This window comes from Ursus arctos, unplaced genomic scaffold (assembly GCF_023065955.2).
Source record: "Ursus arctos isolate Adak ecotype North America unplaced genomic scaffold, UrsArc2.0 scaffold_20, whole genome shotgun sequence".
NCBI lineage: Eukaryota > Metazoa > Chordata > Mammalia > Carnivora > Ursidae > Ursus > Ursus arctos.
Genome location: NW_026622875.1, coordinates 50611405 through 50626254, shown reverse-complemented (window position 1 = coordinate 50626254; position 14850 = coordinate 50611405). Strand labels below are relative to the sequence as shown.

General features: G+C 38.3%; 1 protein-coding gene across 2 annotated transcripts in view; it reads left to right on the top strand.

Moving 5' to 3' along the window:
- The window catches only part of OXSR1 (oxidative stress responsive kinase 1), a 93197-nt gene that overhangs the window by 15618 nt on the left and 62729 nt on the right, over positions 1-14850 (top strand). The window contains exons 2-3 of one of the 2 annotated variants that reach the window (XM_026496733.4): positions 2332-2444; positions 11598-11706. In XM_026496733.4, coding sequence (XP_026352518.1) covers positions 2332-2444; positions 11598-11706 — 222 coding nt within the window. Of the gene's footprint in view, positions 1-2331; positions 2445-11597; positions 11707-14196; positions 14334-14850 lie in introns of those variants that run through there. The other variant, XM_026496734.4, reaches the window with a different exon arrangement.

Here is a 14850-nt window from a genome sequence, read left to right as displayed (position 1 = left end):
CACCATTTTAAAAGTGTACATTTCAGTGGTTTTTTAGTATATTCATGCTATTTTGCAACTGTTGTCTAATTCCAGAGCATTTTCATCACCCCAGAAAGAAATCCTTTTCCCATTAAGCAGTAACTTCCCATTGTCTTCTCTTCCTAGCCCCTGGAAATTAGTAATGTATTTTCTGAATGGATTTTCCTGATTTGGACATTTAATATAAATGGAGTCATACAGTTTGTGATTGGTTTATTTCACACAGCATAATATTTTCGTGGTTATCCATGTTATTGAATATATCAGTACTTGTTCTTTGGTTCATGGTCCCATCACTCTGACCTCTGCTTTCATTATCTCATCATCTTCTCGGACTCTCCTGCCTTTCTCTTATAAAAGAAAGACCTTTATAATTACCTTGGGCCCACCCAGATTATCCAGGGTAATCTTCTCATCCTTAATTTAATTGAAAAACACATGCGAAGTCTTTTTTGCAATATAAGGTAATGTTCACAGGTTTCAAGGATTAGGACATGGATACTTTGTGGGAGGCCATTATTTTACCTACCACATGGACTTTAGATTTTTTATTATTATCCACTGCTCCCTGAGGCTCTGTTCTTTATTTTTCAGTCCATTTTCTCTCTGTTGTTTAGATCCAGTAAACTGTTGCTCTTGTCCTCAGGACCGAATTTATCCTGTCATCTCTACTGTTGAGCCTATCCAACACATTTTTATTTTGGAAATTGCATATTTCAGTTGTATACATAGTTTCCATTTGGTAGTTTTTAAAAAAATAACCTCTGTTTCTTTGCTGAAATTTTCTGTTTTTTTTTTTTTTTTATCTAAGAGAATTCTTAATTGTTTATTGAAGTATTTTTATGGTGACAGCTTTAAAATTCTTGTCAGATAATTCCAGATTGTGGTTCATTTTGGTGTTGGCATCAGTATGGTTCTCTTTCTTATTCATGTATGTTTTTCCTGATTCTTGGTGTGTGAGTTTTAAAAAATTTTATCCTGGAATCTAAGACATTAATGTCAGGAGAGTCTTTATCCTGTTTAAATCTTCTATTTTTGTAGGCAAATAACTATTTAGGTTTAGTGTGTAGGTTCTGGACTGCTTTTGGGAGCTGTGTATTTCCTATGATAATTTAGTTTTCAGAGCTCTTGCAGTGCTATTCTCTTCTTTATTATTCTGGCATCACAGGAACTCCTGCTTGATCTCTACAGGTGTTGCACGGGCTGACTGGTAGGTGTGGGTCCCCATCTCTGCTACTGCTAAGGGCAGATTAGCTGGACGTTGCCCAAGTGTGGCAAATACGGCCTACTGCTGTCTGGGGATGGGGTGGAGGCCCTGCTAATGCCAATGTTGTAGTGAGTTGGGGTCTCCTGCTATCCTGGATAGGGACTGGGGAGTCCTGGGAAGGGTCTGTCTCCCCTTTAGGTCTCTGATAAGCTTCCCCTTTTACAGTCCTTTGGCCAGAAAGCAAGATTTTCTCATTTGTTTGTCTGTCTGTGTTGATGGTTCTGGGTTGCAGGCTTTTCCTCACATCCCAAGGCCCCTAGCTCATCTACCTTCTTTCCACCTGTCAGGGCCATTATATGATTGTTAAATTATTTCTAGGGTATTCAGGTGTATTTAGAGGAGAGGAATAGGGAAATGTGAGCCTGTGCCATCATGCGCTAGAACTGGAACTGTAGCCCTTTTGATTCTTCCTCCCAGCTGGTATTAATAGCAATTCTATGAAATGGTCAAGGCTTTGGCTTTTATTGACACCCTACTTTTTCGAGTGTTATCTGTCGTTGAGTGTAGGAACTAGATAAGAACTATTCTCTTGTTAATTTTATTTTATTATTTATTTTTCTTTTTAGAGAGAGAGAGCATGTCCCCAAGCTGGAGGTGAGGGGGAGAGGGAGAGAGAAAATCTTTTTTTTTTTTTTTTTTTTAAAGATTTTTACTTATTTATTTAACAGAGATAGAGACAGCCAGCGAGAGAGGGAACACAGCAGGGAGAGTGGGAGAGGAAGAAGCAGGCTCACAGTGGAGGAGCCTGATGTGGGGCTCGATCCCATAACGCCGGGATCACGCCCTGAGCCGAAGGCAGACGCTTAACCGCTGTGCCACCCAGGCGCCCCAGGAGAGAGAAAATCTTAAGTGGAGCCCAGTGCGGGGCTCAGTCTCACAACTCTGAGATCAGGACCTGAGCTGAAATTAAGAGTCAGGTGCTTAACTGACTGAGCCACCCAGGCACCCCAAATTATTTTCTTGTTTAAATTGTGTGGGAATTAGAAATGTCATGTTCTTACCTATTCATCTATTTATTTACTCATTTATGTATTTATTTTTAGGAAGTGGAGCAACAGCTGTGGTCCAAGCAGCATATTGTGCCCCTAAGAAGGAGAAAGTGGCAATCAAACGGATAAACCTTGAGAAATGTCAGACTAGCATGGATGAACTCCTGGTATGCACATTTCATATTTTTTATGTGAAGAAATATACTCGTATGTGTATTCATGTTGGAGTGGGAAATAACTTGAAATTTTTGATTACTTTTCCAAAAAAAAAGGTGTTGTGATTTGCTCGTTAAGTAATGCTTATTATAAATTCATAAAAATCCAGTTCTAATCCTGGATTAGAATTAATTAAATTTAGTTAATTTAAATTAAGTTAAATTTAAATTAAGTTAATTTAAATTAAGTTAAATTAAATTCTAAATTAATTTAGAATTAAAATTAGTTCTAATCCTCTCATTCTGAGATTAACACTTGCTATATAGTCTTTTAGACTGTGCACATTTAAATATCTTTGTATTTCTATGATAATGTAATCATTTATTCTTTTCATTGAAAAATTTATCAAATTCTTTCTGTATCTATAAATATGAATTAATACACCTTTCAGTATGTATGTAATGTTCCACTGCATAGGTAGACCACATTTTATTTAACCTGTTTCTCATATTGGACAATTACCTTTTTCCTCTTTTTTATTGTTTTAAACAATGCTTGTTTACTGCTCTCTTTCCTTAAAATAGTATCATGCAATCATGATACCTGGTCAAATGGAATATGCTTTAAAAGGCTTTGGCCTCCTAGGAACATGGTACCAATCTGCATTCTGACCATTGATGCAAGATGAGAGGTAGAAGGTGGCATTGCCTTCTCCAAAGTCTAGGGGAAAAGAGAAGAAAAGGAGTCTCAGGGATTAATAGCTGCAAGAGATGTTCTGTGACATTAAAAGCCAGACACACAGGGATTGTTTTATACTACTTTTATGAACCGTGACACCCAGAGTTGTTTTGAGTATATAGTAAGTGCTCAGTAAAGGACATGAGATAGATTTTCAAATCATTTAACTTTGTAAATCCTCAGTTTCTTCAGCTTAAAATGGAAGTAATAACATCTGCTTTGTGTACCTCCTGAGGTTTTCCTTCCTTTTTTTAAAAAAAAATTTTAAAATCTATTTATTTATTTATTTATTTATTTAGAGAGTGGGGGGAGGGGCAGAGGAAGAGAGAATCTCAAGCAGACTCCATGCTAAGTGTGGAGCCTGATGCAGGGCTTGATCTCACAACCCTGAAATCATGACCTGACCCAAAATCAAGAGTTGGATGCTTAATTGACTGAGCCACCCAGGCTCTCCCTTCATGAGGTTTTTCTTGAGGATCAAATGATCCAGTACTTGAAAACTATAAACTGCCATACGAATAGGGACTAATGTTATTTTATTAAGTATTTCTCTAAGGTCACGTACAGCTAGTGATAGAGAGGCAGGAGTTATCACTGGGATGATCTAACACTCCAGAAGTCTTTCTGCTCCCAGGTTGGATTTAATTTCTGGTGGAGCCTGTGCTGAGTATTAAGGAATATTGGAATAAAAGGAAAAGAGATAATAGAATTATGTATTGAACTTTCAGCAGATTAAAGAAATGCATTTCTTCAGGGGTTGGTAATGTGTGAGCAGAAGCTAAAAAAGAAAAGTGCTAGAGTGATCTTGAGCCTCTTTGGTGAGAGAACATAACACACACTGGGAAAGAGATGCTGATGGAAATCCTGGGTACTGATCTTAGATTTACAGGTGGCCACAACCCCTTAGAGCATCATTTAGGTATTTGAACTGCAGTGATCAGAAAAGAAGGCTGTAAATTGTAAACTAATTGTTTTGAGGAAAAACAGAATTTTTAACCTACATATTAAGACTGGAATTTGAGAAGCCCAGTATGAATTTGTATCATTTGCCGGTTATTTTACATAACCCGTAAGGATAGCATAAAGGTGAATGAAAGTCTTATTTATTCCCTCATGATTAAAGAAATGGAGGTTCAAAGTTTACATAACTTGACTGTGCCCACATGATGGTAACAGCAAACATCTGTTTAGTGATAGGCACTTAAGTGTACTTTACCCTCATAAACGCCTCCATGAGACAGGTGGTAGCTCCAGTTTAGATGAAGGAAGTAAATCATACAATAAGTGACAGTCTGGATTAAAAATCAGGTCTTTCTGAGTGAAGTCTAGTATTTTCTACTTCATGTAATGGTAACTAATTATAATCTTGGTTCAAAAGTAGAAAGACCATCTATTCTTGGATATTTGACATCTTGAAAATAATATCTGTGTTATAACACTAGGGCCTTACTTATAGAGGGATGCAAATTTGGTATAGCTTAGTAAAAGAAAAAAAATAAATTAGACCTCCATAATTTTGCCCACATAGTCCAGTAAGCTTTACATTACAAATATAGTATTTATATATTTAGCAAATAAGGAGGGGGAGAAGTGACTTCTAGTAAAACAATTTTTTTATTTTTTATAATTTTATTTATTTGAGACAGAGAGAGCATGAGTGGTGGGGAGGGGCTGAGGAGAGGGACAAGCAGACTCCGTGCTGAGCACAGAGCCCCAGGTGGGACTCTATCCCAGGACCCTGTGATCATGACCTGCGCTGAAGGTAGATGCTTAACCGAATGAGCCACCCAGGTGCCCCTTAATAAGACAAATTTAAAATAATAGGCCTTTTTGGTGGGCAAACAAGTTAAGATACCACTAAAGTCTAAAGAAACATTGAGAATATAAAGAGGGCTGAATTTATATGTGGTGTTTGTAGTGTCAGGGACCTGAGATCTGAGTGAGAAGGGCTCCATTTCTAAGAGATAAGAAGCCCTTTAGTTTGTCTTAGAAAATCTATTAGATCCGCATACCAAACTTGTGGTATCATGATTTTAAATTTGTTTTCAAAATGGTCTCTACTGTAATATACAAAGGGTGCTGACGTGAACCAGGTTCTAGGTGTGTATCCTGTGTGACAGTTACTAGTGAGGAGGCAGCATATTGTTCCTTTCTCTTGTCAAAATGTTTTCTTGTCTGACAACCTTTGCTAAGTGTGATGGGAAAATCGGCTGTCAAATCTTACTACATCTATTTTTTCCAGAGATGTTACTCACAGGCACACTAAGCAGCGTTTTGAGCTTTTTCTCTTCTCTGGTAGATGTTAGGACTAGATTCATTGGCCAGACAGCTGAGGGGAACATGAAGAGGCTTAAAATGTCTTTCCTTCTACTGGGAGGCTCACAGTCCAGTTGAAGAGATAAGGCTCTTGCCTCTTGTACAAGGCTGAGTCTGATAGACTCCTAGGAGAGGTGTTAAGTACTGTGAAGTAAGAGGAGGAGGCTTGCTCCTTGTATACCCAGGGCTGGGTATGCTTTGAACAGAGATAGATAGAAACCCTACCAGGCAGGGGTTTAGAATTAGGAAAGAATTCTTTTTTATGTATATATTCATAAATATTAATATAACTGAAACAACATTTTCATAAAACAATTCTTAATTCTGTGGAATGCACTCTGATTTTCTATTTCTTTTTTGTTTCTAACTTTATCTACTTAGTTTGTGTCATGGCCCATGTGGGTTGCAACCCATGGTTTGCGGTACACAGGGCCACACAAAGAGGTATGTAGACTCTAAACTGAGGCAGTAACAGTGATAAGGGAAAGGAAAACACATTCCATAGACATTTTATAGATAGAAGAATTGTTTTATTTATTATTATTATTTTTTTTGGTGGGCAGCAAAGCAGGGTTTGTTGAGCAATAGCAAAGTGATAGCACAAAGCTCCTGAGGAGGGAGGGGACCTGAGGCGTTGCCCCAATTGTTAGTTTTAGAATGAACATTCCATGAGGGTAGGGACTTTATTGTGTTTAGTCAGTATAAATGAATGAGTAAATTAACATTACTTGAGGACTGACTGAATGGTGTGAAGTGGAGGAAAACTGCTTGCATTGGAGTAGTAAAAAACCAGGAGTAGGGGCGCCTGGGTGGCTCAGTTGGTTAAGCGGCTGCCTTCAGCTCAGGTCATGATCCCAGGGTCCTGCGATCGAGTCCCGCATTGGGCTCCCTGCTTTGTGGGGAGCCTGCTTTTCCCTCTCCCTCTGCCTGCCGTTCCCCCTGTTTGTGCTCTTTCTCTCTCTTGCTCTTTCTCTCTCTTGCTCTTTCTCTCTCTTGCCCTCTCTCTCTGTCATATAAATAAATAAAATCTTTAAAAAAAAAAAAGAAAGAAAGAAAACCAGGAGTAAACGTTAGAAATCAAGATGAGTGAGTTCCAGGAAAGAATGAAAGTCATCGTTAAGCAATGCTTGAGAAAGCTTCATGTGGAGAACAGAGAAGTCCACACAAAAGCTCTGGCAGCAGCAGGTAACAGGACTTTCAAGAAAGCACTTTCAGTAGGAGGGGTGGAATTCATTTCCATGTGGAAGGGAGCTACTGAGAAATTTGAGTCAGAGTGAATATAGCACTCCTGCAAAGCACTTAGATATTTATTTTTGCTTGAGAGGAGAAGGAAAAGGAAAAGGATTACTCCAATGGGAGTTAAAATAAAGGAACCCCCCCACACACACACCCCACCTTTGAAGGAATAGAAGAGAAGGAAAGAAATATTTAAGGCCTTTTCAGTTTGCATTTGATGGTTCTCTGATAGTCTCCTGTTAGAGGACCTTTTGTGGTTCCCCCTCCCAGGGTAGAGCTGAAAATCCTTAGCTTCACTTTTAAAGTTTCACCCCAATTCTGTGTGTGTGAGTTGTTACCTTCTGTCTCCCCTCCCCCATTCAGTTGGTCACCAAGTCCTGTGATTTATACCTCTTCAGTATACCTCTTGACTCCTTCCTTTCTTTCCATTCATATTGCCATATATTTATTTATTTTTTTAAGATTTTTATTTATTTATTTGACAGCACAAGCAGGGGGAGCGAGCAGGCAGAGGGAGAGGGAGAAGCAGGCTCCCCACTGAGCAGGAAGCCGGATGTGGGACTCAATCCCAGGACCCTGGGATCATGACCAGAGCGGAAGGCAGATGCTTAACCGACTGAGCCACCCAGGCGCCCTGCCTTGTATTTTTTAAAAACTATTTTGAGGTAGTTTTAAACTTCTAGAAGAGTTACAAAAGAAGTACAGAAAGTTCCCATATGCTGTCCACCCATCTTCTCCTAACGGTAACATGACCATGGTGTTTATCCATGATTATCCAAACTGAGTAACTAGTTCTTTATCGATTTTCAGGCTACTTTTCATCCCTCACACAGGTCATAGTAACAGTATTCAACAGTGTCGTTGCCTCTAGTCGTGCCTTCTCTCATTTATTTTCTATGTTGGAGCCATAGTGATTTTTATGAAACGGTACATATGGTTAAACCTTTGATGCCTTCTCTTTGCTGTTAGGATGAAGCCTAAATTCTTGAACACAGTTACATGGTCCTTTTGATATGGTCCCATGTAATTAAACAGTCAAACCCATAAAGTCTAGTTATCTTTCTTGTGTCAGTGTAGTAAAACTTCTTACAGGAAGCCTTCCCTGATTATCATTCCTATTTTCTGATAATTTGCCTCTCCAGTGAAATCATGTAGCATCTGGTACTTCTCCTATCCAACTGTTTATCATTGTGTGTTGTTAAATTAATATTTGTCTAACATCTTCACCAGTAGTCATTGTAGTCAAGCAGCTAGCACTGTGCCTGGCACATAGTAGGCACTTGGTAGATATCTGTTGAAAGTATGAACCACTTACCCTAGACAGGCTTACTCATTGTGTCCTAAAATATGTTTTGCATATTTTATCTTTTTTTTTTTTTTGTAATTATGTGTGCCTTTCACCTTACACTGCTGTAATTTCCCCATATCCTGCAGAACTAAACCTGGTTCCCACCTCTCTTGAGAGGACTTCTTGCCTGCCTTCACTGTTCTTTCCAATGGATTCTTGTAATATTTACTATCTTTACTACTCATTGGCAATATATGTTGTCATATATTTGTTCTCATATGTACTTCTCTTATCTCTTTTAATCTTGTATAACTATGTCAACAGGGAGGTGCTTACTTTAGTTTTACTTAGGTTTTAGTACAGAAGACTATGCTGGTGACTTTGGAGGTTGCAGAAATGTATATGATAAGATCCTTGCTATAAAGGAATTTACATTCAAGTAGAGAAGATGAGAAAAGAAAAACTAATGTTCATGGAGCAGTGCTTTTGAATCAGATTATGGGCAACTTTTACACAATTGATTTTTACTTAACAAATACCAAGGTCATAGGGCAAGTACAGTACTTGAATAAGTAAAAAGTTATATAAAGTACTATAGGATTTAATTCATTCAGTGAATATTTATTGAAGGTGTACTGTGTGCCAGGCACAGTGGTAAGTGCCATGAATACAGTCTTAGCTTTCACTGAGCTTAAAGTTTTGTGAAGGATACAGAAAAATAAGCAGTTATAGTATAATATGATAAGTTCTGCAGTGTTTAGAGAATCCACTTTTTTTCATGGATTTTTTAAATTCAAGTATAGTTAACATACAGTGTTATATTAGTTTCGGGTGTACAGTATAATGATTCAACAATTCTGTGCATTACTTAGTGCTCATCACGATAAAGGTACTCTTTAATTCCCTTTATCTGTTTTACCCCCCCCCCCCCCATTTCCCCTCTGGCAACCACCAATTTGTTCTCTGTATTTAAGAGAGTGGTTTTTTTTGGTCTCTTTCTTTGTTTTTTTTTTTTTCTTTTTTTTTTTTTTAAAGATTTTATTTGTTTATTTGACAGAGACAGCCAGTGAGAGAGGGAACACAAGCAGGGGGAGTGGGAGAGGAAGAAGCAGGCTCCTAGCGGAGGAGCCTGATGTGGGGCTCGATCCCATAACGCCGGGATCACGCCCTGAGCCGAAGGCAGACGCTTAACCGCTGTGCCACCCAGGCGCCCCTGTTTGTTTTGTTTCTTAAATTCCACATATGAGTGAAATCATATGGTATTTGTCTTCCTCTGACTTACCTCACTTAACATTATACCATCTAGGTCCATCCATGTTGTTACATATGGCAAGATGTCATTCTTTTTTTATGACTGAATAATAGTTCAGTGTGTGCGTGCATGCGTGTGTGTGTGTGTGTGTAATATGCATCGGCTTACATTTAAGGATCCACTTTTAAGTACTTGCTTTATGGAGTTCTCAGTCCACCAGGGAGGGACAGGTAAATAAGTACCCAAGGTACTGTTCAGTACATATGTGCCGTGATATAAAGAGATACACAAGGAGTTTGGAAGCCAAGAGACACCTAACTCAACTTGGGGAGCTGGTGGAATTGATATTTTGGCTAGATCAGAAGGAAGAATTAGCATTTTTTGCCAGGGTAGAATAAATGAGGGATGTACATTTGAAGTAGAGGGAACAGTAGCATTAAATATCCATGGTTAGAAGAAGCATGCTCACCTGGGGTTTACTATGGCTGGATTATAGAGGGTATGCTGGAGTAGGGGTCAGTGAGGGAGTAGGATTGAGACTAGAGAGGTGAGCAGGGCCCAGATCACTCAGGGCTCTGTAAGTCCTTTTGTCACACCCAAGCTAATCTAAATTCATAACCTGAGGTAGAATAAGCTTAGAGGGAGCTCAGGTTTCTACTTTGGACTTAGTTTCTGATCTTTCCATTTCAGGATATTTCTCATTAGAGTGAGAATTGTTAATTATTTCACCAAAATGGGAAGAAACTATTTTCAAAATAAAGTAAAACCCACAAACTAAAAAGCACCCTCTACCTGAATAGACATTTTTCCAAAGAAGACATCCAGATGGCCAACAGACACATGAAAAGATGCTCAACACCACTCATCATGAGGGAAATGCAAATCAAAACCACAACAACGTATCAACTCACATCTGTTAGAATGGCTAAAATAAAAAAGACAAATAACAAGTGTTGGCAAGGATGTGGAGAAAAGGGAACCTTCATGCACTATTGGTAGGAATGTAAATTGTTGCAACCACTATGGAAAACAGTGTGGAGGCACCTCAAAAAATTAAAAATAGAACTACCATATGATCCAGTGATTAATTCTGCTGCTGGGTATTTACCCAAAGAAAATGAAAATGCTAATTTGAAAAGATATTTGCACCCTTATGTTTATTGCCATAGCCAAGATACAGAGGCAACCCAAGTGTCCACCTATAGATGAATAGATAAAAAAGATGTAATTTTACACACACACACAGAGACAGACACACACACAGTGGAATACTACTCAGCCATAAAAAGAATGGAATCTTGTCATTTGTGACAATGTGGATACCCTAGAGGGTATTATGCTAAGTGAAGTAAAACAGACAAGGCAAATAACATACGATTTCTCTTACATGTGGAATCTAAGAAATGAAACAAGTGAACAAATGAAAAACAGGCTATTAAATACAGAGAACAGACTCACTGCCATGGGCCAGGGAGATTGGTGAGAGAGATAAAGGGGGTTAAGAGATATAAACTTACAGTTATAAAATAAGTCACAAAGATGGAAAGAAAGTACAGCATGGGAATATAGTCAGTAGTATCATAGTAATGTTGTATGGTGACAGATGGTGACTACATTTGTGGTGAGCAGTGAGTACTATATAGAATTGTCAAATCACTATGTTGTATTCCTAAAACTAATGCAACATTGTATGTCAACTGTACTTCAATAATAAAAGTAAATTAAAAAATAAAGTGGGGCACCTGGGTGGCTGTGTTGGTTAAGTGTCCGACTTGATTTCGGCTCAGGTCATGATCTCAGGGTTGTGAGATTGAGCCCCAAGTCTGGCTCCTCATTCAGCATGGAGTCCGCTGGAGATTCTCTATTCCTTTCCCTTTGCCCCTCCCCCTGCTCGTGTGTGCACACCCTCTCTCTCTCACTCTGTCTGTCTCTGAAATGAAATTTAAAAAGAAAATAAAGACACTTTAAGACAAGCAAGATAAAGCAAAAACCACCCTCTATTTATTAGTAATTATCCTCTGTGGCTGCAAAACCAGATTTCCCAAGAGAGTTTTTCAAGGGCACCTTGAAGAAAAACATGTCCTAGTGGAGGCCTCTGTGGTGCTATGTAATGCTGTGATTAATAGTGCATGTTTCTAGTTTCAAAGATTATGAATGGAATTAGTAGTCAGAATGGACTAAGGGAAACGGAGGAGTTTTTTGGTTTAACTGCTCTCGAAAAGGTCAGAGCCATGGCTCACAAAGGTTGTAATATAGTCTTGGGATTTTCAAATCTGAATTCACTAACTTGAAGGCTTGCATCTAATAAATTATCATGGTTTCTCTTCTTTGTAGAAAGAAATTCAAGCCATGAGTCAGTGCCATCATCCTAATATTGTGTCTTACTACACGTCTTTTGTGGTAAAAGATGAGCTGTGGCTAGTCATGAAGCTGCTCAGTGGAGGTGAGTAGAGTACAATGAATTGCTAACTTCCACTGGTTGGAAAATCCCTAAAAGTATTCTTTTTTATTCTGGTTTGGTGTTCATGGACATTTGCATTTGAGGAAATACTGAAAATACAGTATCTACTAAAGATGCTAGTGTATGAGCTGAGACAGTTTTCACACATGGCATTTGGCTGCCATGCCTCTTAATCTGTGATGATTCCCTCCAGCTTCCTCTATTCCATGACAGAAACTTATTGAAGGTTCTAGTCTGGAGGGTCTGAGAATAACTATCTTGTAGAATGACCCACATTTTGGATTTATCTGCTCATTTCTTCCTGGTGATACTTCACTTGATTTGTATTCCTCTCTTTCTTGCAAATTGAAAATTGGACCCAAAGGCTTGATTAGATTTAAGTTAAAATTTTTTGACAATATTTCGTGAGTAATGCTGTGTGTTCATAGTGCATCATACTGGAAAGTATTTGTACTCTTGTTATATATTTAATGGTGATGTTACTTTTGATTGCTTCAGGTTTTGACAGGTAGGCCTCAGCACGGAAAGGTTAACTTTTTTCCCTTTGCAGCTAGCAAGTAATCTGTGAGGTGATACTCGGGCACTGTGAGTATCCAGTTCCCCACCTCAGGCTTTTTTTTTTTAAGATTTTATTTATTTATTTGAGAGCAAGAGAGCGCACAAGCAGGGGGGAGGAGCAGAGGGAAAGGGAGAAGCAGACTTCCTGCTGAGCAGGGAGCCAGACTCAGGGCTAGATCCCAGGACTCTGGGATCATGACCAGAGCTGAAAGCAGATGCTTAACCAGCGGAGCCACCCAGGTGCCCCCTCGCCACCTAATAAGTCTTTCATTTAATGATTTTAGCATCTACTCATAATCCTTGTTTAAATCAATTATTCTGTCAAGGGTTGCACAATGGTAACTTATGGTATCCTTTCTTTTACACTTAAAAACTAGCATTCTTCTGTGTAAAGGAACTTTACCTCATTAACTGGGGCTCTTTGATTTAGTAGTTCCTACTAAAAATGGAAGGTATATAATTGATTCTTTTTTTTAAGAATCAATTTTCAGAGTAAAAATTTGGTTTAATATTCACCTCCAACAGTAACAAATGAGAGGGTTCCCCCCCCTTTTTCCTGTTGGGTAAGGCTTTTATATTTTTTGAATATCATTATATAGACACACAGAATTTTATGTATTTAGTGACTTTCAGTCAGTTTTACTCTATTTTTTTGATGCTTAGATTGTCCAAAATTTTGTCAGTGAGTCTCACTTTAAGCTTACTCTTGTGTCCTTTTGACATGAATCCATTAGTCTTTGGTTACTTCCTAGTTTTTTGGTTCAAGATTTCCTAGGGTCACATTTATATTGCTTTTACCAGACCCAGAAGCAGCCAGTATTCTAAGGTTTTTTTTTTTTTTTTTTTAAAGATTTTATTTATTTATTTGACACAGAGAGACAGCCAGTGAGAGAGGGAACACAAGCAGGGGGAGTGGGAGAGGAAGAAGCAGGCTCCTAGCAGAGGAGCCTGATGTGGGGCTGGATCCCAGAATGCTGGGATCATGCCCTAAGCTGGAGGCAGACGCTTAACGACTGTGCCACCCAGGCGCCCCATAAGGGGTTCTAATCTTTGTTAGGAGAAAGGTATCCAGAGAGCATAACTGGGATGTTGGGGATGTTCATTGCTACTACGTTGTCATCATTTCAAGTTGTAAGAACTTGGAAATATAGTGTATTAAAAATTATGATTTGAAATTAGTGTTTCCAGTTTGTTTAACATTATAGACTTTTAAGACTTCTTTTTTAAATTATACTTGAGTCTCTTCTCTTACACAGAAAATTTTGATCCCCAATATTAATATAATTAATTATGGTGCTTTATCCTGCAGTATGTATACAATTACTTCTGCTCAGGCCCTTAGAATAAAATGTAAGTATTGCTGATTGCCAACAGCGGGCCATCATCGTGTATAGATTGAAATGTTTTATTATGGTTACCTGAATGCCCAAGTCACCTAGTAAATTAGACATTTTGCCAAGGCATGGATTTGGATCATGTGGCAAGATTGAGACAACCACCCAACCTCCCCATCACTATGCTTCTTGGTTTTTGTTTGCATATGTATTTTGTGTGGGAGCATGATTTTCCGTTTTAGAATTGATAATATAGTACCTCATTGAACGCCTTACTTCCACAGAGAAGCCGTAAAGGAAAGAGCATAGGCTTTAGAATTAAATTCCACTTTTCCTACTTAGTAGGTTTATGTCATTGGGCAAGCTATTTAAACTCTTTGAACCTGTTACTTTTCTGTCAAATGGGGATACCTTTCTGTATTTTAGGGTATTGGGGTGTAATAAATGAGGTGACGTATGTCACCAACTGTCATTGTGCTGACATGTAGATGCACAAGAAATTTAGCCATTAATAATAATCCCTTATTATTTGGTGCTTTTCAGTGTAGCCAGAATCACCTTTTTGTTTCAATCCCATTAGTGTCACACTGGAGAAACTGGATGGCTTTGTTAAAGGCCCTGTTCATATGATGGTTGGAATCCTTGCTAACACCAACCACCTTTCAAGATGGTGGTCAAGCATGGTTCTTTCAGTATGGACAGATATGGGAATATTAGGTAATACTGTATCTTTCATTATTGATCACCTATAGCATAATTTTCGTTATTTGTAATTTACAAAAATGTATAATACAAAGTTTTTAATGTTTTGCTTAAAAGTCCTCTGATGAATAAGAGTACATTGTCTTGCTTAATTCCTTCATCCATACCTGTATGCCAGCCCATCCTTTCTGCTACTCCTAAGCAGAATGAATACATATTTTTAAAGAATCCCTGTTTCTTTCTCAGGGAGTATATATTCTGATCTTAGAAGGGACAGGACATGTAGCTGGGTGGGATGTGTTTTAGAGGTACCACTCTGTCCTTCCTGGTCTTAGGTTCCTGGGACAGTGCCCAATTTTTCCAGCCCTGGGACTCAGCAGATTTCCTGGAGGATAATTTTCAAACATATTCCAGCCATTAGCTCTCTTTTTAATTATTTATATTTTTATGAGTCAGCATAATCTTATATCTAAACTTTTAAGATATTAAAGAATTGACATCTCTTTTTAGGAAAATGAAGTCTTGCTTTTTT